The sequence below is a fragment of the Cervus elaphus genome, chromosome 9 (genome assembly GCF_910594005.1).
Source record: "Cervus elaphus chromosome 9, mCerEla1.1, whole genome shotgun sequence".
In the NCBI taxonomy this organism is placed as follows: domain Eukaryota; kingdom Metazoa; phylum Chordata; class Mammalia; order Artiodactyla; family Cervidae; genus Cervus; species Cervus elaphus.
The window spans coordinates 43,107,406-43,122,723 of NC_057823.1; the positions used below are offsets into that span (position 1 = coordinate 43,107,406).

A 15,318-nucleotide genomic window follows, 5' to 3' on the forward strand; every position below is an offset into this window, starting at 1 on the left:
TGATTTTATTCTTTTTAATGTGTGAGAAGCCACGTAGATGACTAGTTATATTAATAAATCTATCATGTATTTTGAACACATTGAATTATACAGACTTGAATTCACTTGAGTAAAGCAGCCTTCCTGATAGGAAACAACACATAATAAGATTTCATCTTTTATTTTACCCTATGATTTAAAAATCTTAAGGAGTATATAATTTTATGCATGATAATTTCCATAACATACTAAAATTTTTTTAGGTATTTAATAGTAAACCTATGAGACCTGTTTCAAAATAGGTAATTAAAGAACCAATATCCTTAGTATAATCAAATTTACAATGGTTATGTGTGTTTTCTCTGTGTTCAAAAATTCATAAACGCTGAGTGGAGGGGACAGTCCCACCCAAAAATATATTGCAAACAATATATCACCTAAATTATTCCTATGTCAAAAAAAAGTAGATTTGTATTATATGATTGTTCTCAAATAATTATTGATTTTAATTCCAAGGTTAGGAAACATAATATTTAATAACAGTAAAAAAAAATATTAAGGCTAATAAAGGTATTGTGTTGTGACATATATTTAGCTATGCATTTATGTGCATTTTCTCTTGTAATCAATAAATAATCATAAGAGATTGACAGTGTGTTTCACCCCATTTTGTTATGATATTTAAATATATTTTTAAATAAACTGCCTAAATTTATCCACCTACTTATCAGTGACATAGGCATTCATACTCAAGAAGGCTACTCATTAATTCAGTATTTCTATCCCATAAAATCAAGGAAAAACTTGCTGCTGAATTTAAGATAAGGAATACAGATATTGCTATCTGTACTCTAACTTTGAATGTGCATTACTACTGAGCCACATAACGTCTAGACTTTAGATTTCTTAGTAATCTACTGATTAAATTTGAAGTATATGAGTATTTTACATGACTTTTTATTTGACTGAATGAGTGAAAATACTTGTTACCACAATGAACTTTTAAAAATTGTTTACCATTTTAAAACACTTTCTTCTTTGATTGTAATATCACATAAGACTTTCAAAATCATGCATAAAATAATTTATCATATAAAAAATAAATTGAGGAAATGGCCTTAAGCATGTGCATTAGTTGACAGTTTTCATTCAAATAGAAAACACAAGGTAAATCTCAACAGAGCAAATTAATCCTGTGCTGGAAGACAGTCTAGAAAAATATAAACTTCTTGATTCTAGGAACAAGGAGACTGACTCAGCGAGGGTGCTTGTAACATGCCCATTTCTAATAAATATCTTCTAAGTGAATTTTGAGAAGAATTTGGATTTTTTTCTTCTTGTTATTTAAGCATTCTTTAATTCATTTTGCTAATGTTTGCTCTGAATCTGGACTGGATAAATTGGAAGAATTTTATATTGAAATACAGCCAATTCAACAAATCCATGAAGTCAAAGCCCCATCTTTCCATATCATATAATTGAAAAAAGAACTCCAAACAAGACAATTCATAGGGTTAATGTCTTTGATAAGCATAGATGCAAAAGATACTTCAAAAATAATATTGTTTACCAAGATCACAGAGTCAAACAATGTACATATCAGTAATAAGCAGTTTTATCCCAATAATATTCAGACGGTGCAGTACGAGAAGGTCTATTAATGTAATCTAACTCAATAACACTAAATCAATAATAACATGAATCTCAAATGCATGTAATATTCAATGTAAACTTTGGTTTAAAATGATGCAACAATCAAAATTTGTTAAGGTCTGGGTAAAATACTGACACGCATATAAACAAGTCAGAACACTGTACATAACTAGAAATATAATAAATTATTTAAATCTATAAGGAAAATTCAAACAATTCAATAGAAAACATAGACAAAAGATGTTCAAAGGGAACTTGAAGAAGTAATCCAAGAGTTCAGTGGATATTTTTTTCTCAATATCAATGAGCATGTAAATTAAAACAAAAATAATTTGCATTATTCTATGATTGGCCATAATAGCTGCACCTAACAATATCTGACAGGATCACATATGAAAAGTGACTGAAGCAAAAATCAGCAGTGGATGTCATTAAAAAATTAGGGATTCAGTTATCTCAAAGCCAAAAACAATGCTACTTTTAGATTATTTACTAGAAAAAACTCATGTCACATGCACGGGACCATAAACTATACTGAGAGAAAATTAGAAAGAAACTAAATGTTGACAAATATGCTATCTTCTGCATACAAGTTACAAAGTGGAGTCATAATTGCAAATTTCCTAAGGTAAAAAATATAGTACACATTATTGGGATAACAAACTGTGATAATGATATGGACATTATTATATCTTATTTATAGATATTTTGATTAACAAAGCAAACATACATTTTAATGACATAATTGACTTTGATAGTATACATTAGGCACTAAAAATGTCAATATTTACTAAAGATATGGTGCCATTCACATAAGTTGCACTGTTTATAAAGTAACTTACAGAAGAACTGAAAAAAAAGATTTCCTATACTGGGCTTCCCTGATGACTCAGTGGCAAAGAATCTTTCTGCAGTGCAGAAGATGCAGATGGTTCAATACCTGAGTGGGGAAGATCCTCTGTAGAAGAAAATGGCAACCCACTTCAATATTCTGGCTGGGAAGATCCCATGGACAGAGTAGCCTGGCAGACTACAGTCCATCGGGTCGCAAAAAGACACGACTGAGCAGAGCACACAGCACAGATTATGAATAAAGTGCAAACATAAACTTCCTGGAAATCACTAATCTATTACTTTCTTTAAAAGTCTGATTTGCAAAGAAAAGACATATGTTATATAAGAATGAAAGTCATTTGCATATATATTCAACTCTATTCCCATAGATACTAATATGTAACAGAAATAAAAGCTAGCAGCTTTGATGAAAGGAGAATTACTCTTTGGAAATAACTGAAATGCTCCAGATTTTATGTGTAGTGGTGCTGTATCTCAAATGAGTTTTGTGTGATAAATTAAGTTGGGTAATATTTTACTTGATTATATAGTTATAGAATCAGTCAATTAAGTATGGTAATTAACCTGCTTGTTAATACTTGAATTAGTTAATAAATTAATATTTTAGTACATTTAAAAGGTGCTTATTGATAACAAAGTATGAGAGCCTATAAGTAAGTCCAGTTTCTTTATGTTCCTTTAGGTTGTATTCCTTCATGAATTTTTTAACCGTTTATAATGTGTATATTTAACTAATTCAGATTCAATTTGTAAGTATATGCTAGGTATGAATGTTAACTCTTGAGACATCCCTAAACTAAGAAAATGCCCCTGTAATCAGGAAAACCAGTCACGGTAACATAAGGTGATGGGTGACCCTGAGCAGTACCTGTGTGTGTGTGCTAAGTAACTGTAGTAGCTAGAAACTTGATGTACCCAGACTATGGGCTGTTTGCAGGCATAGAATGGAGAAACTGAGCCATTTTCCCTTCATCTCTAGGAAACTTGAGTTTTAGTAGGTTGACATTTTGTTTTGTGTATACAATTCATTTTAAAAATCTAATTCATCATGAGATTTTTTAAAAAAAGACCTTTTATAAGAGTAAAAAAAAGAATAGGAGAAATATTCAATAGTTATGATGTGTACTATATAACATCAATATTGACTAAAATGGATTATCTGAAACTCTTTAAGATGGAAGTCCCAAAATTATAGAAATTGAGATTATATAATAGCAGTTCCTAACACTATGAATATTTTTTCTGTGGCATACTGACAAAATATTGAGAAAGAAATGCAATTGGTAATATTTCATATATAAAAAATCAATTTATTTTGGTCAAAAATAATGTATAATTGCAAAGAGATGGGCAATTGGATACCAAGGCAAACATCTTGTGAAGTGAAATAATTTAACTCATAATTTTTCTTCCAAGTCTCATTTTTTCTGTTATGGACCAATTTTTCTTAAGGAAATACCCAAGCTTCCTTTTAAGCAGTTCTCATTTCCTAATCATTCATTGTCTTCCAGGAATAACAGGAGCCATGGAAAATGCAAGTGACACCACAGGAATAAATTTCATTCTTCTAGGACTTTTCGACTACACACAGACCCATCTGTTCCTCTTTGCCATGGTGCTCATGGCCTTCCTCACCTCCCTGATGGGCAACACCTTCATGATCATGCTCATTCAGGTGGATCCCCAGCTGCACACTCCCATGTACTTCCTGCTTAGCCAGCTCTCCCTCATGGACATGATGCTGGTCCTCACTATTGTCCCCAAAATGGCAGCCAACTACCTGATGCACAACAGGTCTATCTCTTCTGCGGGCTGTGGTACTCAAATCTTCCTGTTTCTCACCCTGGGAGGGGGCGAGTGCTTCCTCTTAGCCGCCATGGCCTATGACCGCTATGTGGCTGTATGTCACCCCTTGAGATACCCGATCCTCATGAATCAGAAGCTCTGCTTGCACATGACAGCCGGCTCCTGGCTTTTGGGAGGGGTGGATGGGCTGATGCAGGCCGGTGCCACTCTGAGCTTCCCTTACTGCCACTCTTGGGAAGTCAATCACTTCTTTTGTGAGGCACCATCGCTTGTTCACCTTGCCTGTGCTAACACCATGATTTTTGAGTTTTTCATGTACGTCTGTTGCGTCCTGATGCTCTTGATTCCACTGTCTCTCATTCTGGCTTCCTACAGTCTCATCTTGGCTGCTGTACTCAACATGCAGTCCACTGCAGCCAGGAAGAAAGCCTTTGCGACCTGTTCCTCCCATCTGGCTGTTGTGGGGCTCTTCTATGGCACTATCATGTTTATCTACATGCGGCCCAAATCCTACCATTCAGGGGCAAACGACAAGGTGGTTTCTGCTTTCTACACCATCTTCACCCCTGTGTTGAACCCCCTTATATACAGTGTGAGGAATAAAGATGTCAAGGGGGCTTTGAGAAAGTGGCTGGTAAGGCACTTTTGATGGTCTCAACAGTGATCATTATTGTCCAAAATGGCATTACTCAGTTTAGATTTAGGTTATGAAATTTGGTTTGTGTCATTATATTTTTCTCTCTCTTTCCCAGTTTGCATTGATTTTTACAAATTATTTCTTTTATATTTGATAAATTAATTAAAAGTGACATTTGTCATATTTTCATACCTTATCATATTTTCTTCTAAACTTTGGACCTCAGCAATAAGATTGAGGCACTATAGTACAAGATATGCTAAATATCAACCATGTAATTTGCATTTTGGTATATTCAATAAAAATTCTTAATTATGATGGACACAAATAATTTAGAAAGTGCATAATTATTCTGAAGAAAGCACTGTAGAACTAAATTCATATATTTTGATAAATTTCAAATGAGCAAATAATTATATATATTAAAGTTGTGAGAAATATTTATCAAAATGTTTTCAGGGGAATAATTATCCCTGATTATGTGATTAAAAACATATTTAAAGATATGTTTAAAGATAAAGAGATTGGGTTATGTACATTGAGGGATTATCAATATATGAAGTAACTATGAAGAAGTCAACATCTTTATCTGAAAAACAGAAAAAAAAAACTATTAAAATAACATGTGATGAAATTTATCACATAAATTAGCATAGATAATACACACAGATTATGTGCAGCTGTAATTGGAGCAAAAAATATCCAAGTATTTTTTCCAAATATTTCTTGCTTTCTGTTAACTGTCCCACAGATAGAAAAATCACCTTTGATCACAAGGAAACTTTGGGACCAAATGTTTTACATCTAGTGTTTAGCTGAGGGGAGTGAATCTAAGTTTATTGGAGAAGGGTTACACTCATGATGCATCTGCAAATTTCTTGGGACAACTTTTTTTTTTAAAGAAAAAAATGAAAAGAAAGAAGGAAGGTATATACCTTAAATATTTTGATTTTAAAAGATTGTCAGAGAGAACAAGATGGCAGAGAAGTAGGTGGACGTGGAGTACATCTCTCTTCATGGATACATCAGAAATACACCTTTAGACATAGAAGTGCATGCAGTACACCTACTGAGAGCAGACAGTAGTACCTGACCAGAGGAAAAAAATATATAGTGAACCCCCCAAAACTCGGTAGAACTAAGGAACTAGGGGTAAAAACGGAGTGTTAGTTGGACTGGACCTGCCTTCAGTGGGTGGGGGAACTGAAGCAGGGGTCTGATCCCCACAGTGGGGCAATTGTCTGAGTCAGAAGAGAAACATTTAAGGCTGAGAGTGAAACAACTGATCTGTGGCAGCCTAAATGGAATGAGAATCAGACAGTCCTTGCTGCAGCCATACTTACCCCGGCAGGAATGCTGGTCTCCTGGAAGGCACAGTGGCTGGGAGTTGAAACTGAGGGATTGTGGAGCAATCCCAGGGTGAGGGCTGCTATTGACTGTGGAGAGACAGATTGAGGGGATGTGAAGAAGGAGATCTTGGTGAGAAATGCTGGTGGAGGAAAGGTGGGCAGCCATGGAAGCAAGGCAACACTGCTGAGTCCCGCGTAGGGAGTGGAGTCATCACCATAGCCTCTCTCTCCCCACATGCCAGCACCAGCAGCTGAACAATAGAGAGGCTGGCCCATCAAATGCCTGATGCACTGAATTATGAGCAGGACCCCACCCAGGGTGCCCTTTTAAGTTCCTGACACACCAATCTACAGAGTAGGATCCCAGTCAGGGGGGCCCCCTCTGTGTGCCTGACACTTGGAAGAACAGAGAAGGACCCCAGGCAAGGGAGGCCTGTAAGTGCCTGAATGGGCAGAGCTACAGAGAAAGACTGGCCAAGTAGGCCTTCTGATGGCCAGCTAGAAGAGGCTTGAAAAAAGACTCTGATAGGTCCATAACCCCTGCACACTTGGCACCACCAAGGTCCCCACAAGCCAAGCAGCTGCACCAAATTCATGCTCAATTCTCACTGGGGCAGAGCTGCCACAGGTAAAAAATATCTTGTGTCTATGTGCTCAGGGTCGTGCCACCCTGTAGATTGTGGCCTGCCAGTCTTCTCTGTCAGAAAGGGGATTCTCCAGGAAAGAATACTGGAGCATATTGGCCAATACTGGTTGCCATACCCTTCTAGAGCACTATATTTCCTATTGCCCTAGCTGCCACCCCCCCTGAGTACCTGGTGCTGTCAGAACCCCTGCAACACAAGCAGCTGCACATCTCCACACCTGGCCCTCACTGGGGCAAACCCAAGCCCTCCAGGGCAGCCTCAGTAGTTAAAACCAAGTGGAAGATCCACATGTAGAGGTGGAAATAAAATCACAATTAAAACCCAGAGTCAGTGTGGCTAAGGAAGGAAGACCCAAAACCTTCCCACCAGCTGTACAAGCTGCAGATTAAATCTACATGATTATCTAAGCAGACTCTGTGTCTATGGAATATATCAAAGGCCATTGAGAGCTCCCATAAAAGAAAATGCACTAGCTCTGATAGCTGTGAACATTGGAGACAAGAACACATAGGAGTAGGACCAGATTAGAAGCTGAGCTGCCCCCACAGCAGGTCCAGAGATCAGCACAGTGTTGGAGGGCATCCTAGGGAGGTGAGGTGGACTGTGACTCCCAGCGAGGGAAAGGACTCTGACAGCAATGACTAAAGAAAAGCATTTATTCTTCTTATTTTTTTACTAGTTCTGTAGATTATTTTTTGTTTGTTAGTTTGTTTTTCTGCTTATTTTCGAGTTGTCAATTTTATTGGCACTAAAAAAACGATTAAGCTTTTTGTTTTCCCCAGTCACAACTTTTATTGTTGTTGTAAACTTATGCCTCTATATTGGGCTTTTGCAGTTCTGTGGCGTTTTCCTCTTTTCTCTCTCTCTCTCTTTTTTTTTAATTTAATTGAAAAAATTTTAAACATTATTTTTTTTCTACATTTATTCCTTTGTTTGCCTTTCCTACTGTTCTTTTCCCCAGCAGTTAATCTTTAATGTATATAAATCTTCTTCATCTACCTTTCTCTAACTCTGCATGTCTATTCTCTTTTCTTTTTTTCCTTTCTCCTCAATATATTTGTTAGTTTTGTTTTCATTGCTTTATTCCCAACTTCTCACCTTGCTTTAGTTTTGTTTTCCAGTTTTTGCTTAAGTTAGTTTTGTTCTTAACTGTTAAATATAATATTTGATTTCCTTTGTTTGCCAGGTCAATCTACTGTACTTTACACAGTTTTCACTTTGCTCATCAGAGTATATGTATATGCGAGTACTTCATTAATTTAATTATTATTTGCCTGATTTTGTAACTGCCATTTGTCTGGGATTCATCTTTGGTTTCTCATTCTTGTATATTTGTTTTAATCTCACTTAATGCCATAACAAACCACTTGTGGAATCATTGTTCCTGACCAAAGAACAAGCCCTGAGCCTTTGGGGTTGGAACACAGACTCCAAGACTCTAGACTACCAGAGAACCAGCCCTGGGGGGTATCATATAGTGAGAAGTCACACAAAGGAAACCACTTGAATGCAAGACCCTGAATCACCCAATCACCAGTAGCACCCTGTGCAGGACTCCTCATCTAAAGAACAAACAAAACAAAAATACAAACCCAATCATCAGCAGACAGGATTTACACCTCACTCAGCCTTGCCCATCAGAGGAAAAACAAACAAAAAAACAAACAAAAACTCAGCACAAATCTCACCTTATATGAAACTCACACAAACCACTGAACCAACCTTAGGAGGGCAGAAACCAAAAGGAAGAAAGAATTCAGCCTTCTTAAAGGAAAGAAATTCAACTTTCCCTGAAGCCTGGGAAAAGGAGCCCTCAAACACAATAACTTGAAAAATAATAATAATGAAAAGGCAGAGAAATACTGCACAAATGAAGGAACAAACTAGAAACACAGACGTCCAAATAAATGAAGAGGAAATAGGCAAACTACCTGAGAAAGAACTCAGAAAAGGGATAGTAAAGTTGATCAAAATCCTTGAAGACAAAATGGAGAAAATGCAACAATCAATTAACAAAGACCTAAAAGAATTAAAGAATAAGCATACAGAGACAAGCAACACAATTGCTGAAATTAAAAAAAAAAAAAAAAACTCTAGAAGGAATCAATAGCAGAATATCTGAAGCAGAAGAATGAATCAGTGAGCTGGAAGGTAGAATGGTGGAAATAACTTCTGAAGAGCAGAATGAAGTAAAAAGAATGAAAAGAATTGAGGACATTCTCAGAGACTTCTGGGACAATATCAAATGCACCAATATTCAAATTATAGGGGTCCCAAAAGAAAAAGAGAAAAAGAAAGGATATGAGAAAATTTTTGAAGAGGTTATAGTTGAAAATTTCCCCAACATGGAAAAGGAAATAGTCAATCAAGTCCAAAAGGCACAAAGAGTCCCATACAGGATAAACCCAGAAGAAACACATCAAGACACATAATAATCAAACTAAGAAAGACTAAACACAAAGAAAGAATATTAAAAGCATCAAGGGAGAAGCAGCAAGTGACATACAAGGGAAACCCCGTACATTTAACAGCTGATCTTTCAGCAGAAACTCTGCAGGCCAGAAGGGAATGGCAGGATATATTTAACTACTGAAAGGGAAAAATCTACAAACAAGATTACTGTACCTGGCAAGGATCTCATTCAAAATTGATGGAGAAATAAAAAGCTTTGCAGAGAAGCAAAAGTTAAGAGAATTCATTACCACCAAACCAGCTTTACAGCATATGTTAAAGGGACTTATACAGTCAAGAAAGGCAACAGAAGAAAAAAGACCTACAAAATCAACGCTAAACAATTAAGAAAATGGCAATCAGTTCAGTTAAGTCGCTCAGTTATGTCCCACTGTTTGCAACCCCATGAACCGCAGCATACCAGGCCTCCCTGTCCATCACCAACTCCCAGAACTTGCTCAAGCTCTTGACCATCCAGTCGGTGATGCCATCCAACGATCTCATCCTCTGTCATTCCCTTCTCCTCCTGTCTTCAATCTTTTCAGCATCAGGGTCTTTGCAAATGAGTCAGTTCTTCCCATCAGGTGGCCAAAGTATTGGAGTTTCAGCTTCAGCATCAGTCTTTCCAATGAATATTCAGGACCGATTTCCTTTAGGTTTGACTGGTTGGATGTCCTTGCAGTCCAAGGGACTCTCAAGAGTCTTCTCCAACACCACAGATCAAAAGCTTCAATTCTTTGGCGCTCAGCTTTCTTTATAGTCCAACTCTCACATCCATACATGACTACTGGAAAAACCATAGCCTTGACTAGACGGACCTTTGTTGGCAAAGTAATATCTCTGCTTTTTAATTTTTTTTCTAGGTTTGTCATAACTTTCCTTCCACGGAGCAAGCGTCTTTTAATTTCACAGCTACAGTCACCATCTGCAGTGATTTTGGAGACCAGAAAAATTAAGTCAGCCACTGTTTCCACTGTTTCCCCATCTATTTGCCATGAAGTGATGGGACCAGATGCCATGATCTTAGTTTTCTGAATATTGAGCTTTAAGCCAACTTTTTCACTGTCCTCTTTCACTTTCATCAAGAGGCTTTTTAGTTCTTCATCACTTTTTGCCATAAGGTTGGTGTCATCTGCATATCTGAGGTTACTGATAATTCTCCTATCTTGATTCCAGCTTGTTCTTCATCCAGCCCAGCATTTGTCATGATGTACTCTGCATATAAGTTAAATAAGCAGAGTGACAATATACAGCCTTGACGTGCTCCTTTCCCGATTTGGAATCAGTCTGTTTTTCCATGTCCAGTTTGAACTGTTGCTTCCTGACCTGCATACAGATTTCTCAGGAGGCAGGTCAGGTGGTCTGGTATTCCCAACTCTTTCAGAATTTTCCACAGTTTATTGTGATCCACACAGTCAAAGACTTTGACATATTCAATAAAGCAGAAATAGATGTTTTTCTGGCTTTCTCGGGCTTTTTCAATGATTCAGGGTATGTTAGCAATTTGATCTCTGGTTCCTCTGCCTTTTCTGAAACCAATTTGAACATCTGGAAGTTAATGGTTCACGTATTTCTGAAGACTAGCTTGGAGAATTTTGAGCATTACTTTGTTCAAAATCATCTTGTGTGAGATGAGTGCAATTGTGGGGTAGTTTGAGCGTTCTTTGTCATTGCCTTTAATAGGGACTGGAATGAAAACTGACCTTTTCCAGTCCTGTGGTGACTGCTGAATTTTCCAAATTTGCTGGCATATTGAGTCCAGCACTTTCACAGCATCATTTTCTAGGATTTGAAAAAGCTCAACTGGAATTCCATCAGCTCTACTAGCTTTGTTCATATTGATGCTTCCTAAGGCCCACTTGACTTCGCATTCCAGGATGTCTAGCTCTAGGTGAGTAATCACGCCATTGTGACTATCTGGGTCATGAAGATCTTTTTTGTATAGTTCTTCTGTGTATTCTTGCCACCTCTTGTTAATATCTTCTGCTTCTGTTAGGTCCATACCCTTTCTGTCCTTTATTGAGCCCAGTTTTGCTTGAAATATCATATTATAACACATATATATGGAATCTCACCCCACTTCAGTACACTTGCCTGGAAAGTCCCATGGACAGAGGAGCCTGGTAGGCTGCAGTCCATGGGGTCACGAAAAGTTGGACACGACTGAGTGACTTCACTTTCACTTTTCACTTTCATGCATTGGAGAAGGAAATGGCAACCCACTCCAGTGTTCTCACCTGGAGAATCCCAGGGATGAGGGAGCCTGGTGGGCTGCCATCTATGGGGTCACACAGAGTCAGACACAAGTGAAGTGACTTAGCAGCAGCAGCAACAGCATACAGAATCTAGAAAAATGGTACTGAAGAATTTATTTACAGAGCAACAATAGATAAACAGACATAGAGAACAAACTTATAGACTTGGAGAAAGGGGAGGAGAGGTTGAGATGTATGGAAAAAGTAACATAGAAACTTACATTACCATATGTAAAATAGATAGCCAGTGGGAATTTGCTGTATGGCTCAGGAAACTCAAACAGGGGTTCTGTATCAACCTACAGGAGGGGGATGGGGAGGGAGATGGGAGGGAGTTTCAAAAGGGAGGGGATATATGTACACCTATGGCTGATTCATGTTAATGTTTGACAGAAAACAGCAAAATTCTGTAAAGCAATTATCCTTCAATAAAAAGTAAATAAACTAAAAAAATAATTTTCAATTTAGAAATTAGTTCAGTTCAGTTGCTCAGTTGTGTTTGGCTCATGTGACACCTTGGATTGCAGCAAGCCGGGCTTACTTGTCTATCATCAATTCCTGGAGTTTGCTCAAGCTCAAGTCAATTTAGACAATGATACCTTCCAAATATCTTATCCTCTTTTGTCCCCTTTTCCTGCCTTCACTCTTTCCCAATATCAAGGTCTTTTCCAATGAGTCAGTTCTTTGTATCAGGTGGCCAAAGTATCTGAGCTTCAGCTTCAGCATCAGTCCTTCCAATGAATATTCAGGACTGATTTCCTTTAGAATTGACTGGTTTGATCTCCTTGCTGCCCAAGGGACTCTCAACAGTCTTCTCCAACACCACAGTTCAAAGGTATCAATTCTTCAGTGCTCAGCTTACTTTATGGTCCAACTCTCACATTCACACATGACTACTGAAAAACCATAGCTTTGACTATATGGATCTTTGTTGGTAAAATAATGTCTCTAGTTCTTAAAATGTCTAGTTTCATAGCTTTTCTTCCAAGGAGGAAGTATGTTTTAATTTTATGGTTGCAGTCACCATCTGCAGTGATTTTGGAGCCCAAGAAAATAAAGTCTCTCACTGTTTCTATTGTTTCCCTATCTATTTGGCATGAAGTAATGGAACCAGATGCCTTGATTTATTCTTTGGAATGTTGAGCTTTAAACCAACTTTTTCACTCTCCTCTTTCACTTTCATCAAGATGCCTTTTAGTTCCTCTTTGCTTTCTGCAATAAGGATTGTGTCATTTGTATATCTGAGATTATTGATATTTCTCCCTGCTATCTTGATTCTGATGTTTCATAAGATGTACTCATTCTGCATATAATCAAATAAGCAAGGTGACAATATGCAACCTTGACGTACTTCTTTCCCATTTGGAACCAGTCTGTTGTTCCATATCCAGTTCTATCTGCTGCTTCTTGACCTGCATACAGATTTCTCAGGAGCGAGGTAAGGTGATCTGGTATTCCCATCTCTTGAAGAATTTTCCAAGGTTTGTTGTGATCTACACAGTCAAAGGCTTTGGAGTAATCAGTAAAGCAGAAGTAGATACTTTTCTGGTAATCTCTTGCTTTTTCAATGATCCAACGCATGTTGGCAATTTGATCTCTGGTTCCTCTGCCTTTTCTAAATTCAGCTTGAACATCTGGAATTTCACAGTTCATGCACTGTTGATGCCTAAGCTTAGAGAATTTTGAGAATTACTTTGCTAGCATGTGAGATGAGTGCAATTGTGCAGTAGTTTCAGCATTCTTTGGCATTGCCTTTCTTTGGGATTGAAATGAAAACTGACCTTTTCCAGTCCTGTGGCCACTGTTGAGTTTTCCAAATTTGCTGGCATATTGATTGCAGCACTTTCACAGCGTCATCTTTCAGGATTTGAAATAGCTCAACTGGAATCCCATCACCTCCACTAGCTTTGTTTCTAGTGATGAAACTCCAATACATTGGCCACCTGATGTGGAGAGCTGACTCATTTGAAAGACCCTGTTGTTGGGAAAGATTGAGGGCAGGGGGAGAAGGGGATCACAGAGGATGAGATGGTTGGATGGCATCACCGACTCAATGGACATGGGTTTGGGTAGACTCCGGGAGTTGGTGATGGACAGGGAGGCCTGGTGTGCTGTGGTTCATGGGGTCACAAAGAGTTGGACATGACTGAGTGACTGAACTGATACTGAGATGATACTGACAGTAGTTCTACCTTTAGTTTTTGGAATCTTCATACTGTTTTCCATAGCAGCTGCACCAATTTTTAAATTCCCACATCCAATATCTGAAGATTCTCTTTTCTTCATATCCATACAGCATTGGTTATTTTTAAATTTTTTAACAATAGTTACTCTGACAGGCAGGAGATTATAGCTCATTATTTTGAGGTGATTTGTGTTTCTCCAACAGTTAACCTTGCTGAGTAACTTTGTTTTACGTTTTAGCATTCTATATGCTATCTCTGGAAAAATATCTATTCAGATTATTTGTGCATTTTTTATTGGGTTGTTTTTTGATATTTAGTTGTGTGTGCTATTTTTATGTTTTGGATATTACCTCCTCGTTGATCATATCATTTGCAAATATTTTCTGCTGTCCTGTGGGTTGTCTTTATTTTGTAGATTTCTTTTTGCTTTTACATCTTTTGCTTTAAGAGATAGATCAAAAAATTGCTCCTCCTGTAAATCAAAGATTGTTCAGCTTATGTTTTCTTCTATGAGTTTTATGGTTTCAGTTCTTACATTCTTAACCCATTTGAATTTATTTAGGTATGTTGTGTGAGGAAATGTTTTAGTCATGTTGCTTCACATTAGCCATCCAGTTTTCCCAGCACCTCCTTTTCTTAAATTTTAATAACTTCTGAATGGTCTACCTAATATCTTTCATTTAATTAGCTCACATCAACTCAAATAAAACACTGCATTTGTAGATGGTCAAGAAGTAAGAAAAAATATTCTTCCATAGCTCCAATAATTTTTTTTTTTTTTTTTGCTGATCACTGGACTTTATTAAGATGAAATCACTGATAATTACACAGAAATTACTTGCCTAAGCCAAAATCCTTGATATTCACATGAACTCAGTTACACAAATAAACATCATGTTCAAAACCATGAGGAAATATCCCAATGCCCAGGTGATGAAGGCTGGGTTGAACAAATCTGCACACTTATTTCAAGCTGTTAAACAGTTTGTGGGCCACACAGTGGTCCCTTGCATGCAAGAAGTGAAAGAGCTCCTCTGTGTAGTCCTCCTTTGTCTGTGACCTGGAGGATACACGCTCATCACAGAGCTCTAGCTGCTCCCGAGCCTTCACACATTTCTCCAGCAGCTCGCATTGCTCTCTCACTGTTGTTAGAGGATCCACTAATTCTTCTTCCTCTTCTTCCTCCTCCTTGGGATCTCCGGACCTGGTCAGCATCCTTTGCTCGTCCTCTAGCCCCATGTCCGGCTGTGGTTCTGGACTCAACACCCATAGCTCCAATAATTATAAGACTTTCCTTCTAATAAGCTTTCAGATACTTGAAGCTGAAATGCCAAAATAAAATTTTTTATTAAATCTTTTTTCCCATTACACTTAATGAATTAAATAAGAATAAAACTAGAGAGTAATATGTCAGTATATGAATTCACACATCAATATCCAACCTGATTCATTCTAAATAAATATAATTTAAGAATTTATACTATATTTCAAGTCATAAGA

The 15,318-nt window shown here is 37.4% G+C and overlaps 2 protein-coding genes across 2 annotated transcripts; one reads left to right on the plus strand and one right to left on the minus strand.

Moving 5' to 3' along the window:
- The first annotated feature begins 4,012 nt into the window (after positions 1 to 4,012).
- On the plus strand, positions 4,013 to 4,942 carry LOC122700953 (olfactory receptor 2T33-like). The gene has a single exon (XM_043913976.1). The coding sequence runs from the start codon at positions 4,013 to 4,015 to the stop codon at positions 4,940 to 4,942; it is 930 nt and encodes a 309-aa protein (XP_043769911.1).
- Positions 4,943 to 14,593: 9,651 nt separating this feature from the next.
- LOC122700954 (cytochrome b-c1 complex subunit 6, mitochondrial-like) lies at positions 14,594 to 15,090 on the minus strand. The gene has a single exon (XM_043913977.1). The coding sequence runs from the start codon at positions 15,055 to 15,057 to the stop codon at positions 14,782 to 14,784; it is 276 nt and encodes a 91-aa protein (XP_043769912.1). The 5' UTR covers positions 15,058 to 15,090; the 3' UTR covers positions 14,594 to 14,781.
- Positions 15,091 to 15,318: the final 228 nt, after the last annotated feature.